Source organism: Lingula anatina, chromosome 2 (genome assembly GCF_051362555.1).
Source record: "Lingula anatina isolate TDL-2025a chromosome 2, LinAna3.0, whole genome shotgun sequence".
NCBI lineage: Eukaryota > Metazoa > Brachiopoda > Lingulata > Lingulida > Lingulidae > Lingula > Lingula anatina.
In genome coordinates this window covers 14,081,053-14,104,827 of record NC_141768.1, presented here as the reverse complement: position 1 = coordinate 14,104,827, position 23,775 = coordinate 14,081,053, and the positions used below count along the sequence as shown (strand labels likewise).

At 36.3% G+C, this 23,775-nt stretch overlaps 2 protein-coding genes across 5 annotated transcripts in view; one reads left to right on the top strand and one right to left on the bottom strand.

Moving 5' to 3' along the window:
• Window positions 1-1,588: 1,588 nt before the first annotated feature.
• Window positions 1,589-8,743, bottom strand: LOC106162678 (beta-1,4 N-acetylgalactosaminyltransferase 1). Of its 4 annotated transcripts, none has more exons than XM_087006713.1 (3): window positions 8,295-8,743; window positions 7,588-8,195; window positions 1,589-2,272 (listed from the first exon to the last, which is right to left on the bottom strand). In XM_087006713.1, exons 1-3 carry the CDS (start codon window positions 8,341-8,343, stop codon window positions 2,267-2,269), a joined length of 663 nt encoding a protein of 220 aa, XP_086862839.1. In that variant the 5' UTR covers window positions 8,344-8,743; the 3' UTR covers window positions 1,589-2,266. The 4 variants fall into 4 exon arrangements, with proteins under 4 accessions (XP_086862839.1, XP_086862837.1, XP_013395483.2 ...); XM_013540029.3 differs by lacking the exon at window positions 1,589-2,272 and adding an exon at window positions 7,065-7,309 and having other exon boundaries at window positions 7,476-8,195; window positions 8,295-8,724; XM_087006712.1 differs by lacking the exon at window positions 1,589-2,272 and adding an exon at window positions 7,151-7,309 and having other exon boundaries at window positions 8,295-8,734.
• A 6,948-nt stretch (window positions 8,744-15,691) lies between these two features.
• The window catches only part of LOC106162704 (U3 small nucleolar RNA-associated protein 6 homolog), a 32,212-nt gene continuing 24,128 nt past the window's right edge, over window positions 15,692-23,775 (top strand). Inside the window, exons 1-14 of the mRNA XM_013540071.2 lie at window positions 15,692-15,901; window positions 16,961-17,045; window positions 17,554-17,595; window positions 18,270-18,341; window positions 18,575-18,595; window positions 19,431-19,478; window positions 19,970-20,033; window positions 20,298-20,416; window positions 20,692-20,724; window positions 20,921-20,962; window positions 21,618-21,696; window positions 22,047-22,128; window positions 22,246-22,346; window positions 23,456-23,524. Of these exons, the coding sequence (XP_013395525.2) occupies window positions 15,810-15,901; window positions 16,961-17,045; window positions 17,554-17,595; window positions 18,270-18,341; window positions 18,575-18,595; window positions 19,431-19,478; window positions 19,970-20,033; window positions 20,298-20,416; window positions 20,692-20,724; window positions 20,921-20,962; window positions 21,618-21,696; window positions 22,047-22,128; window positions 22,246-22,346; window positions 23,456-23,524 (949 nt within the window). The 5' untranslated portion in view covers window positions 15,692-15,809. The remainder of the gene's footprint in view (window positions 15,902-16,960; window positions 17,046-17,553; window positions 17,596-18,269; window positions 18,342-18,574; window positions 18,596-19,430; window positions 19,479-19,969; window positions 20,034-20,297; window positions 20,417-20,691; window positions 20,725-20,920; window positions 20,963-21,617; window positions 21,697-22,046; window positions 22,129-22,245; window positions 22,347-23,455; window positions 23,525-23,775) is intronic.

The window sequence follows — 23,775 nt, the reverse complement described above, 5'->3', positions numbered from 1 at the left end:
TACAATTTCCGAAAAAAAAAGTTTAGAGGTGGTTGGTTCATATCCGACATGTACATATCCTGGTAGTTATTTTTTTTAATCAAAATAACACGATTCATGGCTTGACCGTTGATTTATATGTTAAACATTAGCTCTTTAATACTTATTGAAGACAAATGGACATAATAAAAGTTGAAAACCACTAAAAGTAACCTGAGGACACAAGAGCAACGTAATCTTAGCCGTCATTTCCCCTATAAAGATGTCTTCAATTAATACTTTAGACAATCAGGGAACTCCGGGGTTATGTCTACATGTACCCTCACCCCCAGTACTCACATCGATGTGACCTCACACCGATAGATCCCCGCATCGTTGCATCCCATCTTAAATAACGTACCGTGTACGCACACCTTCTCTTCCCCACCTCAATACTCCCCTCAATCAGGTTTCAATAATTAATATTTGAAATATTAATTTGTTTTAAAATAAATTGAGAAACCTGAATGAATACGTGATGGGAATAAAATTATTTTCCTTAATCACCAAGGTATATGCTGTCCAAAACTGTTGCAAAAATAATGATATATATCCTTGCTTTTATAATTGCAAGTGAAATTCACAAGCCTCTCTCTCCATTACTCAAAATTGAGAAGCTAAGGTAAAGAATAGGTAAAATGAGTTCATAGATCGTTATTTCGTCGCCTGAACGAACTTTACAGATAAAATGTATAACATACATGTAGGTGTATCTTGTATTGCACACAAACACAAGGTATTAAGATCCCAACTTATCACCTCGACCAGCAGATGTCTTTCTTCACAATACCATATCCTTTTTCTGCGTAAAGCTATATTGTGATAGCGCCTGTAAAATGTTATCTCGAAACAAACCAGATGAAATTAGAGTATGGGATATTTTGATTAGATTAATAAACAATATATAAAAATTGTGAAAAAAAAGTAAAACGCCATGACTCCACTGATTATTTTCCTTTACCGTGGTAGGTGACATTTCTCACGAGTGCAAAATCACCGAGCTGTGAGCAATTTACCTTAATTCATCTTTAACTGAAATCTAAAAGTACAACGTTGTCATGTCATGTAGCCTTGCTTGAATCTACTGAGTTATCAATGCATGTATGATTGAAATAAAATTTGGGTTCATATATGCGGATAGGTTCACTGATGTTCCATTTCATTTGAAAGAGTGCCTTGAATTTTTCACCCTGTATTTGTCTATATGTGTGGTAATCTGGTGTAGAAAATGGCTTATGTTTAAAATATATATCTGTACAAACTGCAAGTTTATAACCAGCTTTTCTCAGACGAAACATGAAATCCCTGTGTTCTGCAACCAGCAAGTCTTCATCCCAACCTCCAATACTACGAATGGCTTCAGTCCTGGCAAGGAAAAGGTTTAAAACATAGTCTACTGCATAACAATATGGGAAGGAAGGAATTTCTTCGTACGCCATGTTCAGATATTCGCATGGCTGTAAATGTGATGTTAAGTTTCCTGGATGTATTCTTAATACAGAAACGAAAGGCGGGTGGTTTTTTAGAGTACCTGCTACAAGTGTCAGATCAGTGCTATCTAAGATGCCCACCATCTTTGAAATTGTTGTTTGATTGGTTATGATAAAATCATCATCAAGAAGAAGAAAATATTCAGATTTCACCTCTTTAAGACCTGTGTTTCTACCTTTGGATATCCCTGCATTTCCATTCAGAGTCATATAAGTGACCAAGCCATTGCATTTCTTCAAAAACCTATTCCAAAGTTCTTCCGTGTTTTCAGTGGTATTATTCATAAAATGATCATCTATTACAATTACTTTAACTCCAGGGAAAAAATAATGTAGGGATTCTATAAGTCGTTTTACCAGGGTTAACCTCCTTATCGTTTTCACGACGACTGTCACTTTTTCACTGATTTTTTTGTCAGATGTTGCTTTACATCCAATGATATTTACAGGAGATCGTTTGTTGTTAAGTTCACAAGCGGGTGCAATACAATTATCTACTTGAGTGTGGTTATATCCAGCAATCTGCAATCGCCTTCCCGGTGGAGTGTATCGGTAGGCTGCCGTGCACAATTCTAAATTCAGGTCTTTATTTTTGATCGGCGCATCTACTCGGTTGGCTTTGCTGTCGTTTTGATAATTGCTTTCGTTTAAGTTGTAAGTAAACGAAGTCTCTCCTCTCTCTTTGTTTTCGGCTTTATAAGGTGTCTGCTGGTTGTAGTCATAAGATAGCAACGCAGTGCTCTTTCTACCAATGTTTTTCAGACCTGAAACAAAGCTACAATATTAACATACTTTTTTTGTTATTCTTTTAATGCATATGTGATAAAAACAGAAACAATGCATTTCTCATAAACCATTTCTGTTGTATATTCAGATTTTGTGGACATGGCCAGTAATATACATGCAATGTTATTGTTTGCTCTGTGTCTGTTTTAAAAAGATTCTTTCATCTAATTTTCATTTCTTTGTCCCCTTTTCAAATTACGGCACCACCCATCGTCGACATAAACAACAACACATTATGAAGGCTGCGAGCTAATGGTATGCTGTATTTCTTATTATTTGGCACTAGTTTTTTAAGGTAACATAAAGTAAGATACACCGCAAACATTTAAATGATGCGAGACTTCAATGATGCGAGGATCTCCGAGTAGATAAACCGCTGCTTTTTTCTTATCAAAGATGGACTTACCTGACACTGTCCTTTGCCAGCTGTTGAATTGTTTATACGAATCACCCATGTTTGTTATCACTAAAAGACATACGATCAAAGCGAAGAAAAAGCCAACTAAGCGAAGGTGGCAGTTTTTAAATTTTCTCAACATTTTTCTAGTTTCCCCTTATAGGTTTCATGCGGAGACGAGACTGGGCTATATAGCTTAAGGACACGTTGAAGATACATTACACCACCGGACCTCGAATTGGACAATTTTACACTCGACAAATATGTTGAAATAATGATGACTAATTTTCATTAATAGAACTATTTAACACATTTTATTCGTTTGGGCCTAGGATCCAAGATGTCTCGTATCATAGATTGGGCGAATAAAACGCGTCATGTGGCATGATATTTGCAAAACAGTGACATTGCATCCGTAGCCAAGTCCTCGCCGCTCGTTCTAAAACCGGTTTGGGTGCTCTGACTTATTCTGATTTGGTTCCACGAGGCCAAAAGTGTCGTACTGAGCCAACTACTCCCGGTGTAACGTGATAAAGAGTCCCCCATGAGTCCGCTTCCCATTCATTGGTAAGCCTATATACAGCATTGGTCAAAAAGGTTGTCCCACCCCCATTTCCATGTACTTTTATTTACAAATGATCACCTCATAGCTGTGAACTGTTAGAAATAGTGCTTTTTATCACGGATACCTTGTCTAACATGATTAATGGTTAAAAAAATACAAAATAGTGGTGAAAATATACATATTTTATACTATTTAGTAAAATTTATAAGAGGTACCCCCTCAAATCGACTGTTTCACTGTGACTTCTAAAGATGTAAATAAATGACTATAAATTTGAAAAGACGCCATCAAATGTCACAAAATTCACACACAATTAGCATTAGGGTGTGCTCGTTAAAGATCACGTGCCTAACAGCGTGTGCGTCTACCGCGTACTGCAATTATCTCCTGTAGACGGCGCGACAAGCCTTCAACATGGGTAACAATTCTGTTATGTGGGATATTGTCCCATTCATCCTAAAGAGCGTGGCGGAATTGGTCAAGATTATTTAGGAATTGGTTCTCCTCTGCAATGCACATTCCAATTTATGCCACAGGTGCTCAGTATTTATGCCACAGGTGCTCAAAGACGGTTGTCCCATCCTCAGAGCCCTGTGTTTCTGCAACAAATCATTTGCCAGACGAGAGCTGTGAGCAAGTGCGTCGTCACAATGAAGCCAGTAGTATCCCTGAAGTCACCTCTTGCAAATGGAGTGAGATTTCTGTTGAGAATGTTACATCAAAATGCCCCTGTTACGTTTTGTTCCAAAAGGAACAATGTACTAATACCATGGGCTTGGAATGTTCTCCAAATGCGGATTGATCTAACACCTTAGGCGATATTATCCTGCACACACCCTTCCAAGAGGCATTTTTTAACATGTCTATGGACCCTCTTTGACCATCGATGGGATACAAGAAATAATTTGATTCTGCATCAAAATCAACTTCCTTCCAGTGATGGATGGCCAGGTTCAGGTGCCTGTGGGATCACTGAACGTAGCATTCTCAGCTGATATCTCATTCCATCTTCAAGAACTGACTTTGGGGTTAACTTCAGGCTTTATCATGATTGCACACTTGCTCACACCTCTCGCCTGGCAACTGTTTGATGAAGAAACATAGTGGTCTAAGGATGGAACCACATTCTTTGAGCCCTGATATCAAACTTACTAATCAACTGTGACATGTATTGGAGTGTGCAATGCAAAGGAGAACCAACCCCATAAAAACGTGGACCAACTCCCCCAACTTGTATAAGAAGAATGGGACAATATCCCACAAAACAGAATTGTAACCCGTGTTGAAGGCTTGTCGCGCCGTCTACAGGAAAAAATTGCAGTACGCGGTAGACGCACACGCTGTTAGGCACGTGATCTTTAATGAGCACACCCTAATGCTAATTGTGTGTGAATTTGGTGACATTCGATGGCGTCTTTTTAATTTTATAGTCATTTATTTACATCTTTAGAAGTCACAGTGAAACAGTCGATTTGAGGGGGTACCTCTTATAAATTTTACTAAATGGTATAAAATATGTATATTTTCACCACTATTTTGTATTTTTTAAACCATTAATGATGTTAGACACGGTATACGTAATAAAAAACACTATTTCTAACAATTAACAGCTGTTAGGTGATCATTTGTAAATAAAAGTACATGGAAATGGGGGTGGGACAACCTTTTTGACCAATGCTGTGTATATATATATATATATATATATATATATATATATATATATATATATATATATATATATATATATATATTCTGTTACATAAACGTATTCATTTGTTTTATCTTATTTAATTTTGTGGAGAGTATCTAATGCTTTTAGCGCTTTGCCTCCATTTCTTTCGAATAAACATTGTTAAGAAAATTGGTAAGCCACGCCCTATATTTTGATCCACTAAAGTAACCATTGCAATTAAATGGAGGGCAGACTTTCTTGTAACACGGACCCTCAGTTTCGTTACACCGGTCCTCTAACCTCAGCTAGGTAAAAAAATCCAACTTAAGGTGCTTATACTTGTCCCGGCACTGACTACTCTATCAACAGAAAAAAAGGTAACAGACAAAAGTGAGGACCCTTTTTTTAAGAGATAACAGAAAAAAGATATTGAAAAGAAAAAATTCCACGTGCTGACTCAAGCTAAAGCAACTGCACGATGGCGACCACGAGTAAAACAATAATAAGTTTCTGTGGCACAGCGGGCGAGACCTAGACAGGGTTCCCATACTTAGATCGATCCATCTGGATCGACCTAACTCCCTTGGGGTTCATGCTAAATTGCTATCAGCTCAAGAGGCTTAAATGTCTGTCACGCCTACCGAATCAGCTAGGGGTAAAGATAATTACCCCCTATCAGTTTTATTAGGCGTGACAGATGTTTAAGCCGGTCAGTCTGACAGCAATTTAGTGAGACTCCCCAGGCAGATAGATCGATCCAAATATCTGTGGGAATGGTCCCCTAGATAACAATCAGTTCGGGCTCCCGGAAACAATCCAAACAGCTAATCTGAGACAATGGGAGATGGTTTACCCAAACACTGTTGTCTTAAAAAGATGATTCCAGTTCTTTCCTTTTCTTTGTCCCAAGTTTGTTCAGAGCAAATGGGAAAAGAATAATTTTCTCCTTGGTGATCCTTGGTGAGACATAGTAAATTGTGCTTATTGCGCTCTTTGTTGGCATTATGGATAAAAAGAGGGTGGTGTAAATGTGCCTTCTTTAATTTGGGGAAAGTTCACACATCATGACCAAATATGTACGGAAAAAAACAGAACCCATCAAATTTTTATTAAATCCTATTATGTCCATCAAATTTCAATAAACTTGCAGGACTTCAACTTCATGTGCATGAACATTTCCCAAGTTTATACTGCATATAGTAAGGTACACCGCAAACACATTTAAATTAAAATGGGACTTCAATGATGCGAGGATCTCCGAGTAGATTAAGTTAACCACTTCTTTTTTTCTTATCAACAGCACATGCTGAAGTTTATGTCCAGCTAATTTGTTGAAATTCGATGGACCTTTGTAGGATTTCATAAAAAATTATGGGTTTCGATTTTTTGGGTGACCCTGTATTAGAGCACACATCACCGGGTAACATAACGTTTAAAATGAAAATTATGAATTAGAAAACCCCTATTCTATATACCGATTACTCTGTAACCCCGTGCACTGTATAGGTGTACCAAATGATCGTCTTTGCATTAAACTTGTGAAGCCATGCTTTATTTTTATTATTTTTATTTTTATTATAACTGATTAAATAAACGATATAAGTTTTCCTTGCATTTTGAATATTCTACTTTTTTATTGATTGCAACGAGCAATTACTGAATCCATTGTCTTCCGGATGCATTTTAGTATTTTTATGTGAATTATGGTGACAGGTCTAGTGGCAATTAGTTTCTGTTATCCCTAATAAGTCCGAATAATGCAAAAACATACCAGTAAATTACTGATTTCAAGTTTTTTTTTTTTTGTACAAGATTGGAATGATACACTTGAAATTTTGCCTTTTAAATTTGATGTTTTAAACATTACAAAGGATGGGCCAAGCTTTACTCAAATTGCAATTATAACAAATTCTACATTTACATTATAGATTTTTCAGTGGTTTAAAAATCACGTCTAGATTATAAATTTGATATATACTGTAAGCCATAAAAAGCTTAGAAGTAAAATTACACAATCTAATGAAATCGTCAAATATCCTTCTTAAGAAGTTATAGAAAAAAATTGATTATCATTGAAATATACTTTTATGATTTAAACTACAGTTAAAGCACTACAGGTATGATTAAAGTAAAACATTGGTTCATAAAGGGCGATGCCCTCACTGATATTCCATTTCATTTGAAAGAGTGCCTTGAATTTTTCACCCTGTGTATATCTATATGTGGGGTAACCCGGTGTGGAAATAGGCTTATGTTCTAAATATATATCCGTACAAACTGCAAGTTTATAACCAGCTTTTCTCAGACGAAACATGAAATCCCTGTGTTCTGCAACCAGCAAGTCTTCATCCCAACCTCCAATACTACGAATGGCTTCAGTCCTGGCAAGGAAAAGGTTTAAAACATAGTCTACTGCATAACAATATGGGAAGGAAGGAATTTCTTCATATGCCATATTCATATACTCGCACGGTTGTAAAATCGATGCGTTACTCCCCGGATGTATTCTTAAAACACAAACAAAAGGCGGATTATGTGCCAAAGTACCTGCTACGAGTGTCAGATCAGTTCTATCCAAAATATCTACCATCTTCGAGATGTTTGTTTGGCTAGTTACCACGAAATCATCATCAAGAAGAAGAAAGTATTCAGATGTCACCTCTTTAAGGCCTGTGTTTCTTCCTTTGGCAAGGCCAGCATTTCCAGGTAGTTTGATATACTTCACTAAACCATGAGACTTGTTCATAAATACCCGCCAAAGTCGGTGCATGCTTTTTACTTGTTCAGGAGAAGGAAGAGTGATGTTAAAGTGGTCGTCAACAACAATGACTTTCACCCCTGGGTAAAAACTGTGTAATGATTCTATAAGCCGCATAACACTTGTTAACCTCTGGATTGTTTTCACAACTACCGTCACCTTTTCAGCCACTCTTTTGTCCGCTGCAGTATCACACGATAGAATCATGACAGGAGACCTCTTGTCATTTAGTTCACATCCTCGAGCTAAGCAGTCTTTCACATGAGTATAGTTATACCCAACAATTTGCAACCGACGTCCTTGGTTTTTGTTTCTTGAATCTGATCCATATTCCTTACTTTTCAAACATGTTCCAATTTGCTTTTGACTCAAGGAATCACTCCCATGCTCACTTTGTTTATCGCTTTCGGTTTTGTTATGAAGGTTGCTTTTGTTTTTGTCGCGAAAAAACTTTGCTTGTATGTATTCATCCTGGTCAGTTATATTATGTATGTACTGCTCGCTGTATTCTGAAAGGAAAGAAAAACACAATGTACCTTTAGACATTAGAGAATATTACGTAACCATTTCATGTTTACCGTAGGACAATGATCATCTTTGCACCTTACCTTCTGGTGAATTAATTGTACCACCAGCATTAGCGCTGGCGGTACACATGGTTTTAGTCCCGTCCGGATCGTTCCGCCGGCTCCGCCGGCTCCTGCGGCTCCGCCGGACGGCTACCGTTACCGCTTCTCCTCCTAGACGGTAAGGGCCCCCGTACCCATCTCTTGGATTTAGGTCACCTATAATCTCAACTCGTTCCACGTAAAATTTGGGCTTTGTCGGTATTAGGGTCTAGGTGTGGCACTCATTGCAATGCACCCTTGTCTAAAAATGGCAAAATTAAATGCTAATTATCTACCCTACGGATGGAATTATGGGAAAAATTTCTACAGACGGCTTTCCAAAAGTCATATGTGTAGATTTCAAATATGCCCTTGGATTTGACCTTTGACCTTTATTTCAAGGTCAAACGGGCCAAAATTTTCAAAAAAATTAATTTTTTTACAAAAAAAAATTATTTGCCCTGTTATTCAGACACCACACAGACTTAAACAATAATATTATTGGAAGTTGTTACCCTTCAGGTCAGCTTTCATCTCTGTGAATTTGGGGTCAATCGGTGCATTTTCACAGGAGTAGCGGCCATAAGATACCGAAACTGAAACCTGTCTCTAATTCGGGAACCGTTAACGCTAGAGACCCATTCTTTTTTGCATTTTGTAGAGCATGTAAAGCCCAATACCGGAGGTGGTCTCCGTTTTTTGTATTCCATACGGTTTTCGAGTTACGCTGTTTCAAAAAGTACATATTGGTGGTGAAAGCAAAATGTGCAGTACGGTAATGGATAATAAATTTTGAACTCCAGAAAAAAAATAAATAAGGCTTGGCAAAGCAGACAACTTGTGGTCAAAAATGACATTATTTCATCAAATTTGAACTTCTGGAACTTCAGAGCACCTCCCATTTCAAGAATTTTGACCAAAATGACCTTTTTTTTTATTTTAATTAATTTTTTTTCTGTAGGAAATTTATGGCACATTATGGTAACTCCAAAATTATAACATTTAGTCCCTTATATCTCCAAAACTGGCAGAGATAGGTCCATAGTTACTATTGCAGTTGAAAAGGAAGTCATATACTGGCAATCTTACTGTGACCTTGAAATTGACCTTTGACCTACTTTTCACCATGAACTGAACTTTGCAAATTTTGCTTCCCTTTTATCTCCAAAACTGGCAGAGATGGCAATTTACTGTGACCTTGAAATTGACCTTTGACCTACCTTACGATGAATTCACTTTGATTGTACCATTGTAAGTTATATATATTTTTTGCATATTTTGAAAATTCTTGTTGATTGCATTTTTACAGCTTGTCAAGCACAAGACTGGTGGCTGTGTCCCTTACTTTGTGTATGTGGGGGTCTATAGAAATGCGCTTGCTCAAGCTGGTGGTACAATATTCGGAGGCGGTATCGCCTCTCTGATCCTCTAGTTACAATGATATTCAAACCTTGGGTTGACGATGTCAGCTACAAAAGCTCGTTTAAAAAATCATTATGTTACACAGACGATAAGAATTAATTCGTCACACTTGTCATTGGTCGATTGTTATTAGTGCGAGTCTTATCTGCAGACCGTTTGATTTAGCTTTGTTCGCTATGGGCAGCAAACTTCTTCCGCTCACTTTTTTGCCTATTATTGTAATGCAATCCGGGCTTTCAGAAGACCTCCAGCCAGATAACATTGGACTACAATTTGGTCAATTTCAGAATTGCCAAAATTAATCAACAGCTGTCCACTTATATGTAAATATTTTTCTAAATCAGACCAATGTTCGGACAAAAGCGTTTTTTTTTTTTTGTGAAAAAGGCCCCATACAAACGATTTTCCACAGAGAGTTTAAATGGCTACCATTTAAATCCCATTCAAATCCCATGTACGACCCATGACTTCTACAACTTTTCACGACGATGTACATTTTTAACATCTTCTTAAATTGATTGCGAAATAAAACCCGTAGCATATAAATGATTTCTAATGTTGTTTTAACAAAAAAGTGCTTATGAGACCATTTGACTAATAATATCAACAATGTGAATGAGTCAATACGGCAGGTCAGTTATCAATCATCAAAAACCTGCGAAGTGAATTAATGAGGCCCGCATCTCATAAATTAGTTATACAAAAATACTGTACTTCATATCTGCGACCAGTTTTAGCCATCTTCATTCAGGCGTTATTCTGTTAATAGGCATCGACCGAAATGACCTTTAATAGATTTGGTAGTATTAAGCATATCTTTGCATGATTTTTTAACATTTCCGTGAAGAGTTCATAATGCTTTTATATTCTGAGAGCACAAATAAAGACACACTATTTGTTAATATTTTTTTTGATTGGTATACCAACAAAATGCATAAAATAACCTTAAATAGATTTGGTAATATGCAGCATATCTATTCATGACTTCTTTTTACCTTTCTACGAAGTATTCACAATGCTCTAATATTTTGAGAGCATGGATAAAGACATATTGTTAGTTTGATAAGTGTTTCTGTGGTAAATTTGCGTTTCCAGCTGTGTACTGACAGCATTCCTTTACTTAAGCATTCTTTTTTTTTTTTTGGGACTGTTTTTTTTTCGCCCTCTCGCACCGATTTCGACTTGGATTATGTGATAATTGGCGTTTATTGGGCCTGGTATATAAAGCTCACGTATAGTCAATAAAAAACTACCCCTGTGTCCTCGGATGTAACATCATGCCACGCATGATGGATGAAGGCCGAGGGCATGCTCCAGACTAGACTTGGATACAGGGTAGTGGCGCATTTAATGTGGTATTCCACCCACTGCCAGATGTTTGCTTGGACTGTCACTGGAACAGTAGATGATAGAGCTTGTCCAGGTGGAGAGAGAGGATAACTACACCAAGATATGCACGTCGGCATCGCTTACGAAGGGCTCGGGGAACGAACAGCTCAGCAGTACATTGATGAGTTCTTAGGGGCTCATGCCATATCGTTCCTGCAATAGTACCGAAATGTTACCATATTCCAATTGTTGGAAGTTTCAGTGCGTGCCACCGGTATCTCTCCAGGCTAAGGCTTTGAATCAGGCGGATGTCTTTTAGTGGCCAGCATATTCCTTGGAGCTGTGTCCAATTGAATTATGTTTTCTGGGAACATAATGTCAGGCAGGTCGTCCAGAGGAATCTTACCGCAAACAGACACCAGCCCGAGCAAATATACATGTACCAGGAGGCGTGGATCCATATTCCATAAGAGTAATCAGAATATTAGTCCACATTATGCGAGAGATGCACACCCATTGTGTACTATTTGTACAATTCTGACTTTTTCTATTATTTTCCCTGCTTTATACTATAGTGTCAGCGTAGTGTTTCCCAAAAATGACAATACGGAAAGAAACCAATAAGAATTAAATAAGGTAAGTGGAGACTGAATAGATAAAAGGAAATAAATAAACGAGGGGTCATAAGCCTCGGTCACAAACGGAATTTCAGGATCGTACGTCCCCTGCGATTTTTGGGTGTTGCGGGGCCGCTTTCCTGCTTTCTGTGTACGTGGCACGCACTCACCACTAACGAAGGGAATGCAACGCACGGCGAAAGCAGTGCCCTTTGCGTCAGTTTTGCTTCACTCTTGCCTCACACGTTTGTGGTGACGTATTGACGGCGTACGTCAGTTTTGCTTCCTGTTCTCCTCTCCTTTCTTCTTTCTCGTCCTTTTTTTCTTGCCATTTGGAGGCATATTAGAAACTAAATTGAGCAAAAATTTGAAAATTTTGAAAATTGTTGTACACGTTACACAGTCGACGTTCATTGTAAAGACACGAGCGAACACCAGGCGTGGGGGTGACGCACGTGCGACGCACTCCCAAAGCGCTCTCGACTTTGTTCGTGAGGGCGTGCGCCTTACTCAACACGCAAAGGGCACTTCCTCCTTCATTGCTTGCGACGTGCGTCTTGCACAACGCGCGTCTCTCTTGCTAACTCCGGGCGAAAGCAGCAAGTTACGCTCGCTGTTGGCAGGCTATTCGTAGAATATTTTGGACATGTCCAACATCCTCCGTGCGTGTTTACGGGCTGTCTGCGAACTCGAAGTTGCGTAAAGCCTAGATCCCAACTACGTTTTGGACGCACGGTTTTTTAAGTTCCTTGCGTCCGGCTAGGACGTAGCGGCTGTTGATCATGTCGAAAAGTTTCTACGTGCTGTTTGCGTCCTCCAAAAGTCGCACGATGGACGTGCTCCTCACGCGCGAACTCCCACGTTTTCCCCATTTTTTTGGCCGTAGACCACACTCAGCAGCCCGTACGTTCGGTTGGGACCTAGGCTTAAGAAGGACCTGCGTGGGACGTGAGATTCTGCACAAAATTTGGACGCAAACAGCCCCAGGGGCGGATTTAGGCCGTCTTCTGGGTCTTCTGGAAGACGGTCAGATTTTAAAGTTTACATTGACGGGTATGTAATATTTTCTGTCGGAAGACGGTCAAAAATTGAGGACGAATTAACAAAGATAAATTGGAAGACTGTCAGAAAATATCTCTGGATCCGCCCCTGAGCCCGTAAGAGTCCGTGCGGCCGGTTTTGACCGAGGCTTTAGGTCAGGACGTTTCCTTAACTCTGATATGTGTTATAGTTTATAATAAATGTATAAATGATTTTATGCACGTTTTAAAAGACAAATTAGAATATACAGTTTGAATTATCATCTTATGATTTTTTGTTGTTAGTTTATGTGTGTGTGTGTGTGTGTGTGTGTGTGTGTGTGTTTTTGTAATATCCTTGTACATGCATTTCACGAACATATAGGCCTAATGCTTTCATGCGCTTTGCCTCTGTTTCTTGTAAATAAACTTTGTTTAAAGTAAAAAAATCATCCGATCACGTTACCTATTGGCTACGTCGGTAGAGCATACTTGCCCTGATGTGGACTATTTGCATGTACCAAGTATTTATGTGATGTCCGTACATACCCGTTAGCATTTTACTCACTCCCATACCGACAGCCTGCATACCGAGGACTTTTGAATCCATCCCCATAGTTTCTTTGTAAGTAGGTTTATATCGGTTTTTCCATGAAAAGTTAAGCAAGAGGACAATTTCGATCATCACGAAGAATGTCATACCAAGACGACAAATAGCAGTTTTCCTCGATACCATGATCTCTGTTATTGCTTATGTGGGCCTACCCGACGTGTAGAATTTCCGTGCTGCTGGTTTTTAATAATACATAGAATTTTTTAGTTTAGAATGTATGTCTCGATTAAAAAAAACTTTCTCATTTGTCAAATACGAAAAGAGGAATGTATAGTCAGGTGTGTCACTACCGATTAACCAACTACCGTATCCGTAGCATTGTTGAATTACGTAGTTTGTGCTAATTTTATTGGATAGTTTCTTTCAGATTCTCCTAGTATGACTATGACAGAGCTTGGCTCTGCAGAAAATGTCTCCATATTTTGGTAACGCCTGGACAGATTTTGAAATTTTGGTATACAACTGGCACCAACCTTGCTATACGGGCCCCTTCTATTCCTATCTTATTTGAATTGCCGCCCTTTTTATCATTAATTTACTCAGAGAATAGCACATTTTTCACTATAAGTTTTAGGCTTCGTTCACATGCAATGTCTATTTTCTAAATTCTATTTTCTATTTGCGGTATGTCTTATGATCACGGTCTGTGGCCTGAATATCCCGCCGCGTAATTACTGGCAGCGCGAGCCAGTTACTATAAGTTACTATAAGTAACTGGCTCGCGCTGCCAGTAATTACGCGGCGGGATATTCAGGGCACAGACCGTGATCATAAGATAGCGCAAATAGAAAATAGAAATTAGAAAATAGACATTGCATGTGAACGAAGCCTTAAACTGTGTCTTCGATCGCCATGATCTAAATAATTCTATTCGTTTGACCTGGGCGAATGAGTTAACATTAATTACCTTTTGTTGAAACGTACACCGATAGGCCTACTACAGTTTTAATGAAGCACATAGAAAACTGGTTACCAGTACGTATTTTCTTTGTTTGTTATGCTCAAGGATAATCAACACACAGCAAACACATTTAACGCTAAAAAGGATTTCAGTTATCGAATATGAAGAAAGCACCGTTTAGGTAATAGGGGGATAGGTCTTACCGAATGGTTCCCTTTGGTGTGGCCGCAGAAAGCAATACCTGTTACTAAAAAGTTACCATGTGCCCACATTTTCACTTTTACCTCAAAACGCAATTTAGCTTAAAAGTGCTTCAATGTTTTGCCCCCAGTGAGTTTTTTTTCTTCGCAACACTATCTGTTGCAATGTTTTACCTCCAATGAGTTAAGAGTCACTAATATTCAATATGCCTATTCCGTAAAGTCACCGAACATTGTTCACCAAACTAAGGGATTTCCATTGGAATAGGCCTAAAGTATTCAACTTGAAACCATACGCGCGTTTGTGCAACGAGTAGGGGAGACCGGGGCTTTGTTAAATAATTACCAGTTAAAGATTGAATTTGTAGGGCCTAAGTCTTTTTGGGAAAAAAATTATTATTCGTTTTTCATTCATTAAAAACCTGCTTTATACCATATTTTGTTTCACTAATAGATATTTTGTTTTCTTACAACTAAACACATAGGCCTACCTGTAGGCCTACAACGTAACGTAAAAAAACCTCAATAGGCCTATCTGCCTCATTTGAACTACTTATTCATCAATGACTCTCAAATATCAATTTAATAAAATACAAATTCGTAAAAAAGAATTTTACGGCGTTTACATGGGATACAGTACTTACCGCATTTTCGTAAGGGGGCCAACTAGCCCCAACCCTGGGGCCAACCGTGAAAAAAAGGCCTAGCCTAAAGGCTTTTTTGGCAGTGTTGGTTAGGCCTATATATAGCGACTTAACTTTGCACTTGATTAAAGAAAATTAGCCTTTTTTCTTTAGATCTACCGTTCTCCCGTTCTTGCAACCACACAAGAAGACCCCCCTGTTTATTTTTGTGGCCGCTGAAGCAAAGCCCATATGTTTGATAAATGCATTGAATCTTTTTTGTGACTTTGAACAGCGTCACTTCGGGGGCACTTCGCTCAAGGTTGTACCAGTTTACAGGCCATTGGTGACTGTCTGGAGTTACTGGAGTTACTTCTTAGGACTTCATGACACAGGGACTCTTTGAAAGGGCTGTTTCACTTGGAGTTTAAAATCAAATTAATATTGTATCGCTCATACTTTTTAGAAACCCCTGATAGAGCCTATCATTTAGGCCTAAATGTATCACGCAAATTACATTTAACCTTAGAGCTCAATAAACTATCATCAAAGGCACTCCAAAAGCTAATATACCTATCGAGAATTTTTTTAAATATTGTCAAGCTGGTCTTTTACAGAGTATTGCCCTCGTAATACGTTCCAGTTTGAGTTAAACGTTCTTTAGTTTTAGGAGGCTAGTTATAAACACTTCCGGCGAGACAACGTGCTAGGTGTTCTAAACAGACCAAGGTTGTGGTACAATAATTTCTTTTATCTGTCATCTTGGGCGTTCAGAATTTAAAAAAAAAAACATGGCAGAATTCGTTCAGCAAAGTATAGAAGAGATGCTCCCGGAGTTAGAGCAAATGGAAAGGGTTAAGTTATTCTCTAAAGCCGAAGCGAAGTAAGTAAAAGTGCCCTAAGGCTTAGCTTAGTCGATGCTGTTGTACGGTACCCCCCCCCCCCCCCCCCCCACACACACACACACACACACTTTGATCAAAATCATTTGATTTAGAAAAACAGTGAAGATCAAAAAGTTATGTGGTGGGTTGGGATGCTGCAAAAGTGCAATCTAAGTCATTGTAAACTGGTATGGCTTACACTGTTCCACACTTGCAGGTGGGGCATCAAATCGGTGTTTGTAAGAAGATTAAAATGTTTTTATGGTGGGGAGGTATGCTGCAGAGGTACATTTTAAGTCAGTTAACTGTTATGGCTAACTCTGCAATATACTTTCTGCTAGCAAGTCTACTCATATGTAAGGGACCATTCCCATAGATATTTGGGTCATCTATCTCCCTGGGGAGACTCACTAAATTGCTATCAACTTAACGGACTTAAATGTCTGTGACGCCTAGTAAAACTGTTAGGGGGTAATTATCTTTACCCCCTAACTGTTTCGGTAGACGTGACAAGTTGATAGCAATTTAGTGAGATTCCCCAGGGAGGTAGACGATCCAGGTGGATCAATGTAGGCATGGGAACCCAGTCTAAGAAACGTTTGTAGTTAAGGATTTGCATGTATTCCTATTTGGAATTTTCCTGCCAAATTAAATTTTCCTTGAAAAAAAGTAATTTTCTCCAATTCGCAAATCATTGCTTGCCCATCCTGTACTTGAATTTTAATGTTTTATGCCATTTAAATTACATGATTTGGTTCTAAATTTTTAATGTTTAGACAGCCATGTCTTCCTGCACATTTGAGAAAAATTATTGACAATAGGTGCTTTTATTTTTGAAGGTATTATCATTTCAAAGGTCTAACTTCACTCACCTACAGGCGGAGTTAGCATTTTCTTTATCATCAGAAATGCCATTCTTTGTTTTCACTAATAAAGACTGCAACCTGAACTTTAGTTTTGCTTGTAGCAATGCTGTTTCTTTAAAATTCAGTTTCTATCACTGACAATATACTGTATATAACCTACATACTTATGGAACTTTTTTTATTCTGCTGCAGATTAATTTTAAAGAAAAGAACTGCATATGAATACAAACTCAGAAGAAGAACTAAAAGAAAGGAAGATTATTTGCAATATATTCAGGTATGAAAACTGTAGACAGCAGAATGAAATAGTTGTAAAATGATATTTTATGCATGCTAAGTTTTATGAACATTTGAATGTGAAAAGTGAAACAGAAGAGTAAATTAACTAATGCCAGTACTTGTAGCAAACTGTGTTATAAGAATCTGTGTTATATAAATCCATACATTCCCAATGAAACTATTGTTCTAGGTAGAGCGATCCAATTCTGCAGATACTCGGATTAATAGATTAACACACTTTCTCTTGTTTCCAATGTACATGTGTAATCACCAGCTTTTCTGTATTCTACTAAATCCCAGGATGAGGCATGTTAAATTGTTCATCTGATTGCATTCAGCAAGAGTCCCCATGGAGTTAGATCGATCTACCTTGCACAATAATTTTATTGAAAATGAGCCCTAAAGAAAGAGGCATGAGCCAAGTATGGGATTATAAAAATGAGGCAAGGTCCAAATATGAACTAATATTATAGAGATTCATAAAAAATTTTTTTTCTTTGTTTCAGTATGAGATCCATCTGCTGTCACTTGTTAGGAAGAGAAGAGAAGTAATTTTTTTTTGTCGTTTTTTTTTTTTTTTTGCTTGTACAGTTAAACAGCTGTTTGCATGTGGTAGATTTTGCAAAAGCATGGCATGGCGAAATGTTACATGGCTTTGCTTAAAGGGATAAAAACTCTTCGTTTCGGCCAAAAAATGAATTTTCCTGGAGTAAACAACAATTTTCTTATACTTACCAATGGTTAATGAATCCATTTTTACATTCAAAGTTAGTCCCTGGTTTTTTTCTAAAAAGTTTGGTTTTTTGTTAAAATCTCTTAAGAGATTTCAACAGAGTATACCCAGCAATGGAGGTCACATGGTCTAAAGTCAAGCTCAGATATCAGAATAATAGCTATAACTGCCGTTTTTGTGGTAAAACAGAATATATTATATTTCTATGAGTTGTTTACAATGTTTTTATAGTGAAATATATATTTCATACGAAGAGTTATTATTCCTTTAAACCATTGAGTACCTGAAGAAGGCAAACAAGTTGAAAGCTCAGACATTGTACCAAACACAGTAGATTTTTATAGATACATTTAAATGTTACTGAATATGTATTTCTTATGGTTTGTCAGAAAGATTGTGATTCTTATTTGCTATGTAAGTGCAAGAAATGTGTAAATTCAATTTATATGTATAAAATTGTTATAATAGTGTTTATATATTTGTTCCCAGAGAACTGGTTACATGTTTAAAAGAGAAGAGATTGATGTGTCCATAATACAAAGAATACATCGATTATTTAGGGTATGTTGACAAGACTCCTGGTATAAGAGCTACACTGCTTGCAAATACATTCTTTATCTTAGTCTACACTTCTAAAATAAAATGCCTAAGGGTGGATAAATGCACGAGTACATTTTAATTGAAGCAGTACTGGCACTTAAAAGAATATTGTGTCTATAGTCCCATATTTCATGTTGTAAACTGACTATGCAACATACATAACATGTAGTTATATTACTTTATTTGTCTTCCAGTTGGCTATTTATAGGTTTCAGGTAAGCTTTTTTTGCATTAATTCAAAGTTTACAGAAGTTACACACTACTAACATTCTTGGTACATACGTATGACAGTTGCCATTTATCCAGACCAGAGAGTCATGGTAAACCTTCAGTAATACATAAGGTGTTATAGAAAATTCTAGATATTTATTTTAGCAAAATATCTTGCAGTTTTTGTGTAAGTTTAACTCTTTTGGTGCATTTTGGTAGTAAATAGCCATATTCACAGTAGTCCACGGGTCAAATATGGTGGACCCACTTGAATACTTTCCCACAGGGAATCTTTTCAGTGTCTATCAGCGGATTAGACAGCAAACTTTTTAATCGGTCTCCATATTTGTCCCGTGGACTAGTTAGTCTGCTGTTCTGAATGGAGCCAATGATCTACAAACTTACATTTAAAAGTACAGCTTTTTATACTGATTTATTATTTGGTGGTGGAAAGCTTCATACTAGACCAGAATATGTGCAAAAATCTGTGACGAGCAGGATTAACTTTTCATCGATAAGGTTGAAACTCAAAGCACAGGTTATATCAGCAACACAAAGTGGTTCACAAAACACTGTTTTGCACTACACTAATTTGACAGAATTTGAGAGAAATCAACTAAAAATATCTGTGAATATATTTTATCAAATTGTATTTGTTACTGCACTGCACTTGCTAGTTTGGTGTTATTTCTGATCTCACTCCTCCAAATCCCACACAATCTCATTCAATTTTATATATTTTATGTATTATTTTAGGTTAATTCATATGATTCACATTTTTGTTTTGTTGTTGAACCTACAGTTGTTAAATGGTTCATATTTTTTTACTACCTATTCTAGGATGATTTAAAGTTATGGTTATCGCACATTGCCTTTAGCAAGAAAAGGGTAAGTTGAATTGGATGGGTTTTAGAAATGCATTTTGTAGTCTGTAATATCAGTGTGTGAAACAGGAAAAATGATAAAGATCAGTTCATTGGTCCACAACAGTTTGTAATCATACTTTGATAAAACATAAATTATTATATTATAGTTTAAAGACAATGTGGGTTATATATTTTATATCAATTTATAAAGACTGTTTTTCTTGATAATTGTTAGATGAATTGAAAACCTTGCTGAAATCTTTAAATTACATTTGTAGTGAAAAATGCAGAAATTTGAAATCGTGTGAGCAGGCTTATAATGTGTTAGATGATTACAAATATAAACTATTATAATTTTATCTGGAAAACGCAATTAGATATTTTGATTTTTAAAATAATGACTTAATTGATGATGACATGAGACATGAAGGAAAATGTATCAAAACTTTCACATCAGACTCAGTAATTATAAATTGTCTGTTGACAAAACTCTTTTGTGTACTCTTTTTTTAGCATGAGAAGTCTTCTGTTAGCAAGATTTTCACCAGAATGCTCCAAGTCCATAACAAGAACCCAGGTACTATTGATATATTTATTTCATTCAGCATAATTTGACAACCAGCACAGTTAAAGCTTATCATCACAATTTTACTTTGACTTTTTGAATTGGGAATATTCAACAACAAATATTTAAGAGCATTTTAGTAAACAAAAAAGTCCAAATGGTTTCTGTTGATTTGGTCATGATCTTTCATACATGTTTTAGAGATATTTCAAAATTGATGCTGTATGTCTGAGAGCCCTATTATAAAACTAAATTTTAACCTATGGTTTGTAATAGAGCTTTGGGTTATGGCAGCCAAGTGGGAGTTTGAAGACAATAAATCAACAGATAATGCCAGGAATCTACTCCAGAGAGGACTGAGATTTAACCCAACTTCACAAGTATTGTGGCTAGAGGTACATGTTTTTTCACTTAACCATTAAAAAATTATTATCTAATCCAAATAGCATAAAACGTTAAAAGAATATGACAGCTGGCATGAGCTTCTTGTTGATAAAGACTTACTAGGTTATGAGAGACATTTTATTGATAGTATTGAATTGTACTGGGTGTTTCCTTGATATTAAACAGTTTACATTTCACTGTCCACATATATATTGCTAGTTCTGTGATTGGTGTATTGAAAAGTTTATGTTAAATGGAGTTACAAATAAAATTATTTTTATTTCAGTACTATAGGATGGAGCTGCTGTACGCTGATAAAGTGAGTATACTTCTTTGTATGTGATTTTATTAGAGAATATAATTGGTAAATGTTGGTTTAAAAAAACAGTTGAAGTAGGCTATCGTATTGAGCAAATTATTTTTATAAAATATATAAATTGCTTAATGTTTTTTTTTTTTAATTTTTTTTATATAACAAGTTTTAAAAAATTTTTTGTGAAACTTTTGTTTTTCAGGTTAAGAAAAGGTTAAAGATTCTTGGAACCAGTCTTGATGAGGTACACACAACTTGCATAAAAAATGCAAGACCCAATTTGGTTAAAAACTGTAAATTGGTTTGCTTCCACCACCAGGGCAAAGGATATTTGAAAAGTTTTAATTGTCTGCGAAACTAACTTGATTCACATATCAAGTATGTAGTATGTAGCTCATTGTTGTTAGGTCTTTGAGAAAGACTATAATTTATCTGTGTAACAGAAGTGTGAATGTGATTACAAGGGGAAGGGATGGGCAGAACCACCTTATTTTTAACACATATCTCTCCAGGAGTTTTTTGGTGAGTTTACTGATTACTGATTATGATTTACTTATGAAGGTGAAAGTGGTTATTTTTGTACATTTTGAACAAAAAGTGATAAGTAGTTCAACCAGAAAATTCAAGAATGCAGATCGCTTTTTGCAAGTGCCAATCAAAGTTAGGCATAGAAACTTGACATATTTGTTTTTTAAATTGCCTTCAACAAAGGCGTAAGGGTGCAGATGAGGGTGGGGGATTATTCACAAATAGTGATAAATTCAGTTTAACTTATATCTCTAGTATGTTACATTTTTCTGTTAAGTCTGGCAAAAAGTACTAGTCTTTATGGGCACTAATGCTGTCATACAGAAGTGTTGCACCATCAGTTATGTCATTAAATAATTCTTATCTGACAGGGAAATGAGACATCAGATGCAGTATTGCAAAACAAAATATCTCCTGTGGTATACAAGAATGCTTTGGAAATATGTTCAGGTAAGAGTAAATGCCTTGAAGGGTATAAAGAAGGGTATAAAGATTGGTTACATAGCTCAAAGTTGAGTTCACAATCTATCTTACAAAAGGCTTTTTTATGCAAAAAAAGATCAGGTCAGCTGTTCAACATAGATTGTCTCAATTTTGTAAATGTCCCCATTTCTACCTCTGGGTTAAAAACAGTTGTCTCAGATGATTGAAAATTGGTGCTACTGTTAATCATTTTCAACTTTGTAGTCAGTTTAAATAGTTATTATTATATCTTGTGATTATTTGGCTCTGTTTGCATGAATATGTGTGGATTTACAGATAAAACTTGACTGTTTTCTTTCTTTTTTTTTGTTTTTAAGATGTGAAGTTCCATTTGTCATTCCTAGAAATAAGCAAGTTGTTCAGTTTCACAGAGGACCATCAAAAGGAAATACTGCATGAGTAAGTTTGCCATATTCCTAATGCTCCACATGATTTACGATCAAATTTTACCATAATTATTTACAATAAAATAAATTTATGTAAGAAAATTTGACTCAAGCTGGTGTCCTTTTTTAGTTTAATTGAGCTTCATGGAGACAAAGAGCTGACATGGGATGCATTGGCAAGACAGAATATCAAGCCATTAGTTGACGGCAGCTCAAAAAAGGAACAAACAGGTATGGAAGAATAGCATTATACCAAGCTTTTGCTATATTGATGCAAGAAATTAAGGTATTAATATTGATGATCAGTAAGGTGAGAGCTATTTGTCAAGAATGATTATCCCGCATACAAACAACTAATAGTTAGTTATACAAGGGGTGAAATAATTCATCTAAGACACAGTTTAACACATTCAATCGTTACTCTGTCATCAAGCATATAAAAAGACAGATAGACTATTACCTCCCCTGTATACTGTTTAGATTCCAGATCAGCAGGTCCTATTACTTCTACCAAAAATACCAATTTTTTGTTATGCAGCCAGTGTACTTTTAGATGTCTTTTTTTTTGAGAAAATTCTTTTCAAAAACACTGGCCCTTGGTTTATTTGCACAGCCACACACTTAGCTGAGAGACATGACTTAAGAATGTACAAGCTTCAAGTGACCTTGCCATTTTCTCATTTGGTCACACAATCTTGCACTACAAAATTAGAAAAGATGGTGTCCCCAATGAATGTTTTCCTGATGTGTAATATCAAGTTTCAGTTTTATGTTATAATAATGGGTATGACGGTTTTTCTTAAAATCATCTGAAATCTATAGTGTATGCATTACTAAGAATTAGGAAGGCACTTCATGAATTTTAGAAAGAGGTATAATGTAAAAATGGTGCTTAGTATGTTTTCATTCAACATGATGAGTCCATTTTTAGTTCCATGGATTTAAACTCAGATCAGGTAATACTTTTTGAAAAAATGTCATTGAAAAAAAGTTTATTTACTATGTATCATTAAAATGTTAATTTTTTCTTTTTTGATAAAGAAATTGTCACTACAATATTTTTTTTGAAATAGAATAAATTTTATTTTAGTTTTTAGAAAAATTCATTGTAGCCATTGATAAGTATTGTGGAAAATGATCTCTTTTCTACATTTTTCGACAATTTTAAAATCTCTTTGTTACTTCAATATTTTTAAATAAAATACCGGTCCCAGTGAATATGTGATTTCATTGATTAAATTCTTAATATTTATATATCTTTCATTGTGTAGGAATACATTGCTTATACTTAAAAACAATAATATTTGAAATAAAAGCTTATTTTCTTGGTCAAATTTTAGCTGCAATGGAAAGGATGGAAGCAGATTGTTTTGCAGTTTATGAAGAAGCAACACAGAGGCTAACCACAAGTGAGTTCTTTTGCATTGTGATTGCTGTGACTATTTTGGTTGTGCAGGACTTTTCACAGTGTTGCTTTAGTTGTGTTTAGTTTGTTTCCTTATTATTATTATCAGGTATCTTCTTTGCTCATTGTACTTCAGATATTCTGGACTATAATTTTACCCTGTGTAGACTTTTACTGCCAAATTGAATTTCTTCCTCAAAGAAAAAACCTACTCACAAATCATCGCTTGACTCATTCCTACACTTGGATTCAATG

What these genes read in the sequence shown, in the direction of transcription:
- LOC106162678 (XM_087006711.1), bottom strand. Translation starts at nt 8,343, where the DNA reads ATGTGTACCGCCAGCGCTAATGCTGGTGGTACAATTAATTCACCAGAA. An exon ending in TACAATTAATTCACCAGAAG is followed by an intron (nt 8,196 to 8,294) that starts GTAAGGTGCAAA and finishes CTTTCCTTTCAG; the next exon opens with AATACAGCGAGCAGTACATA.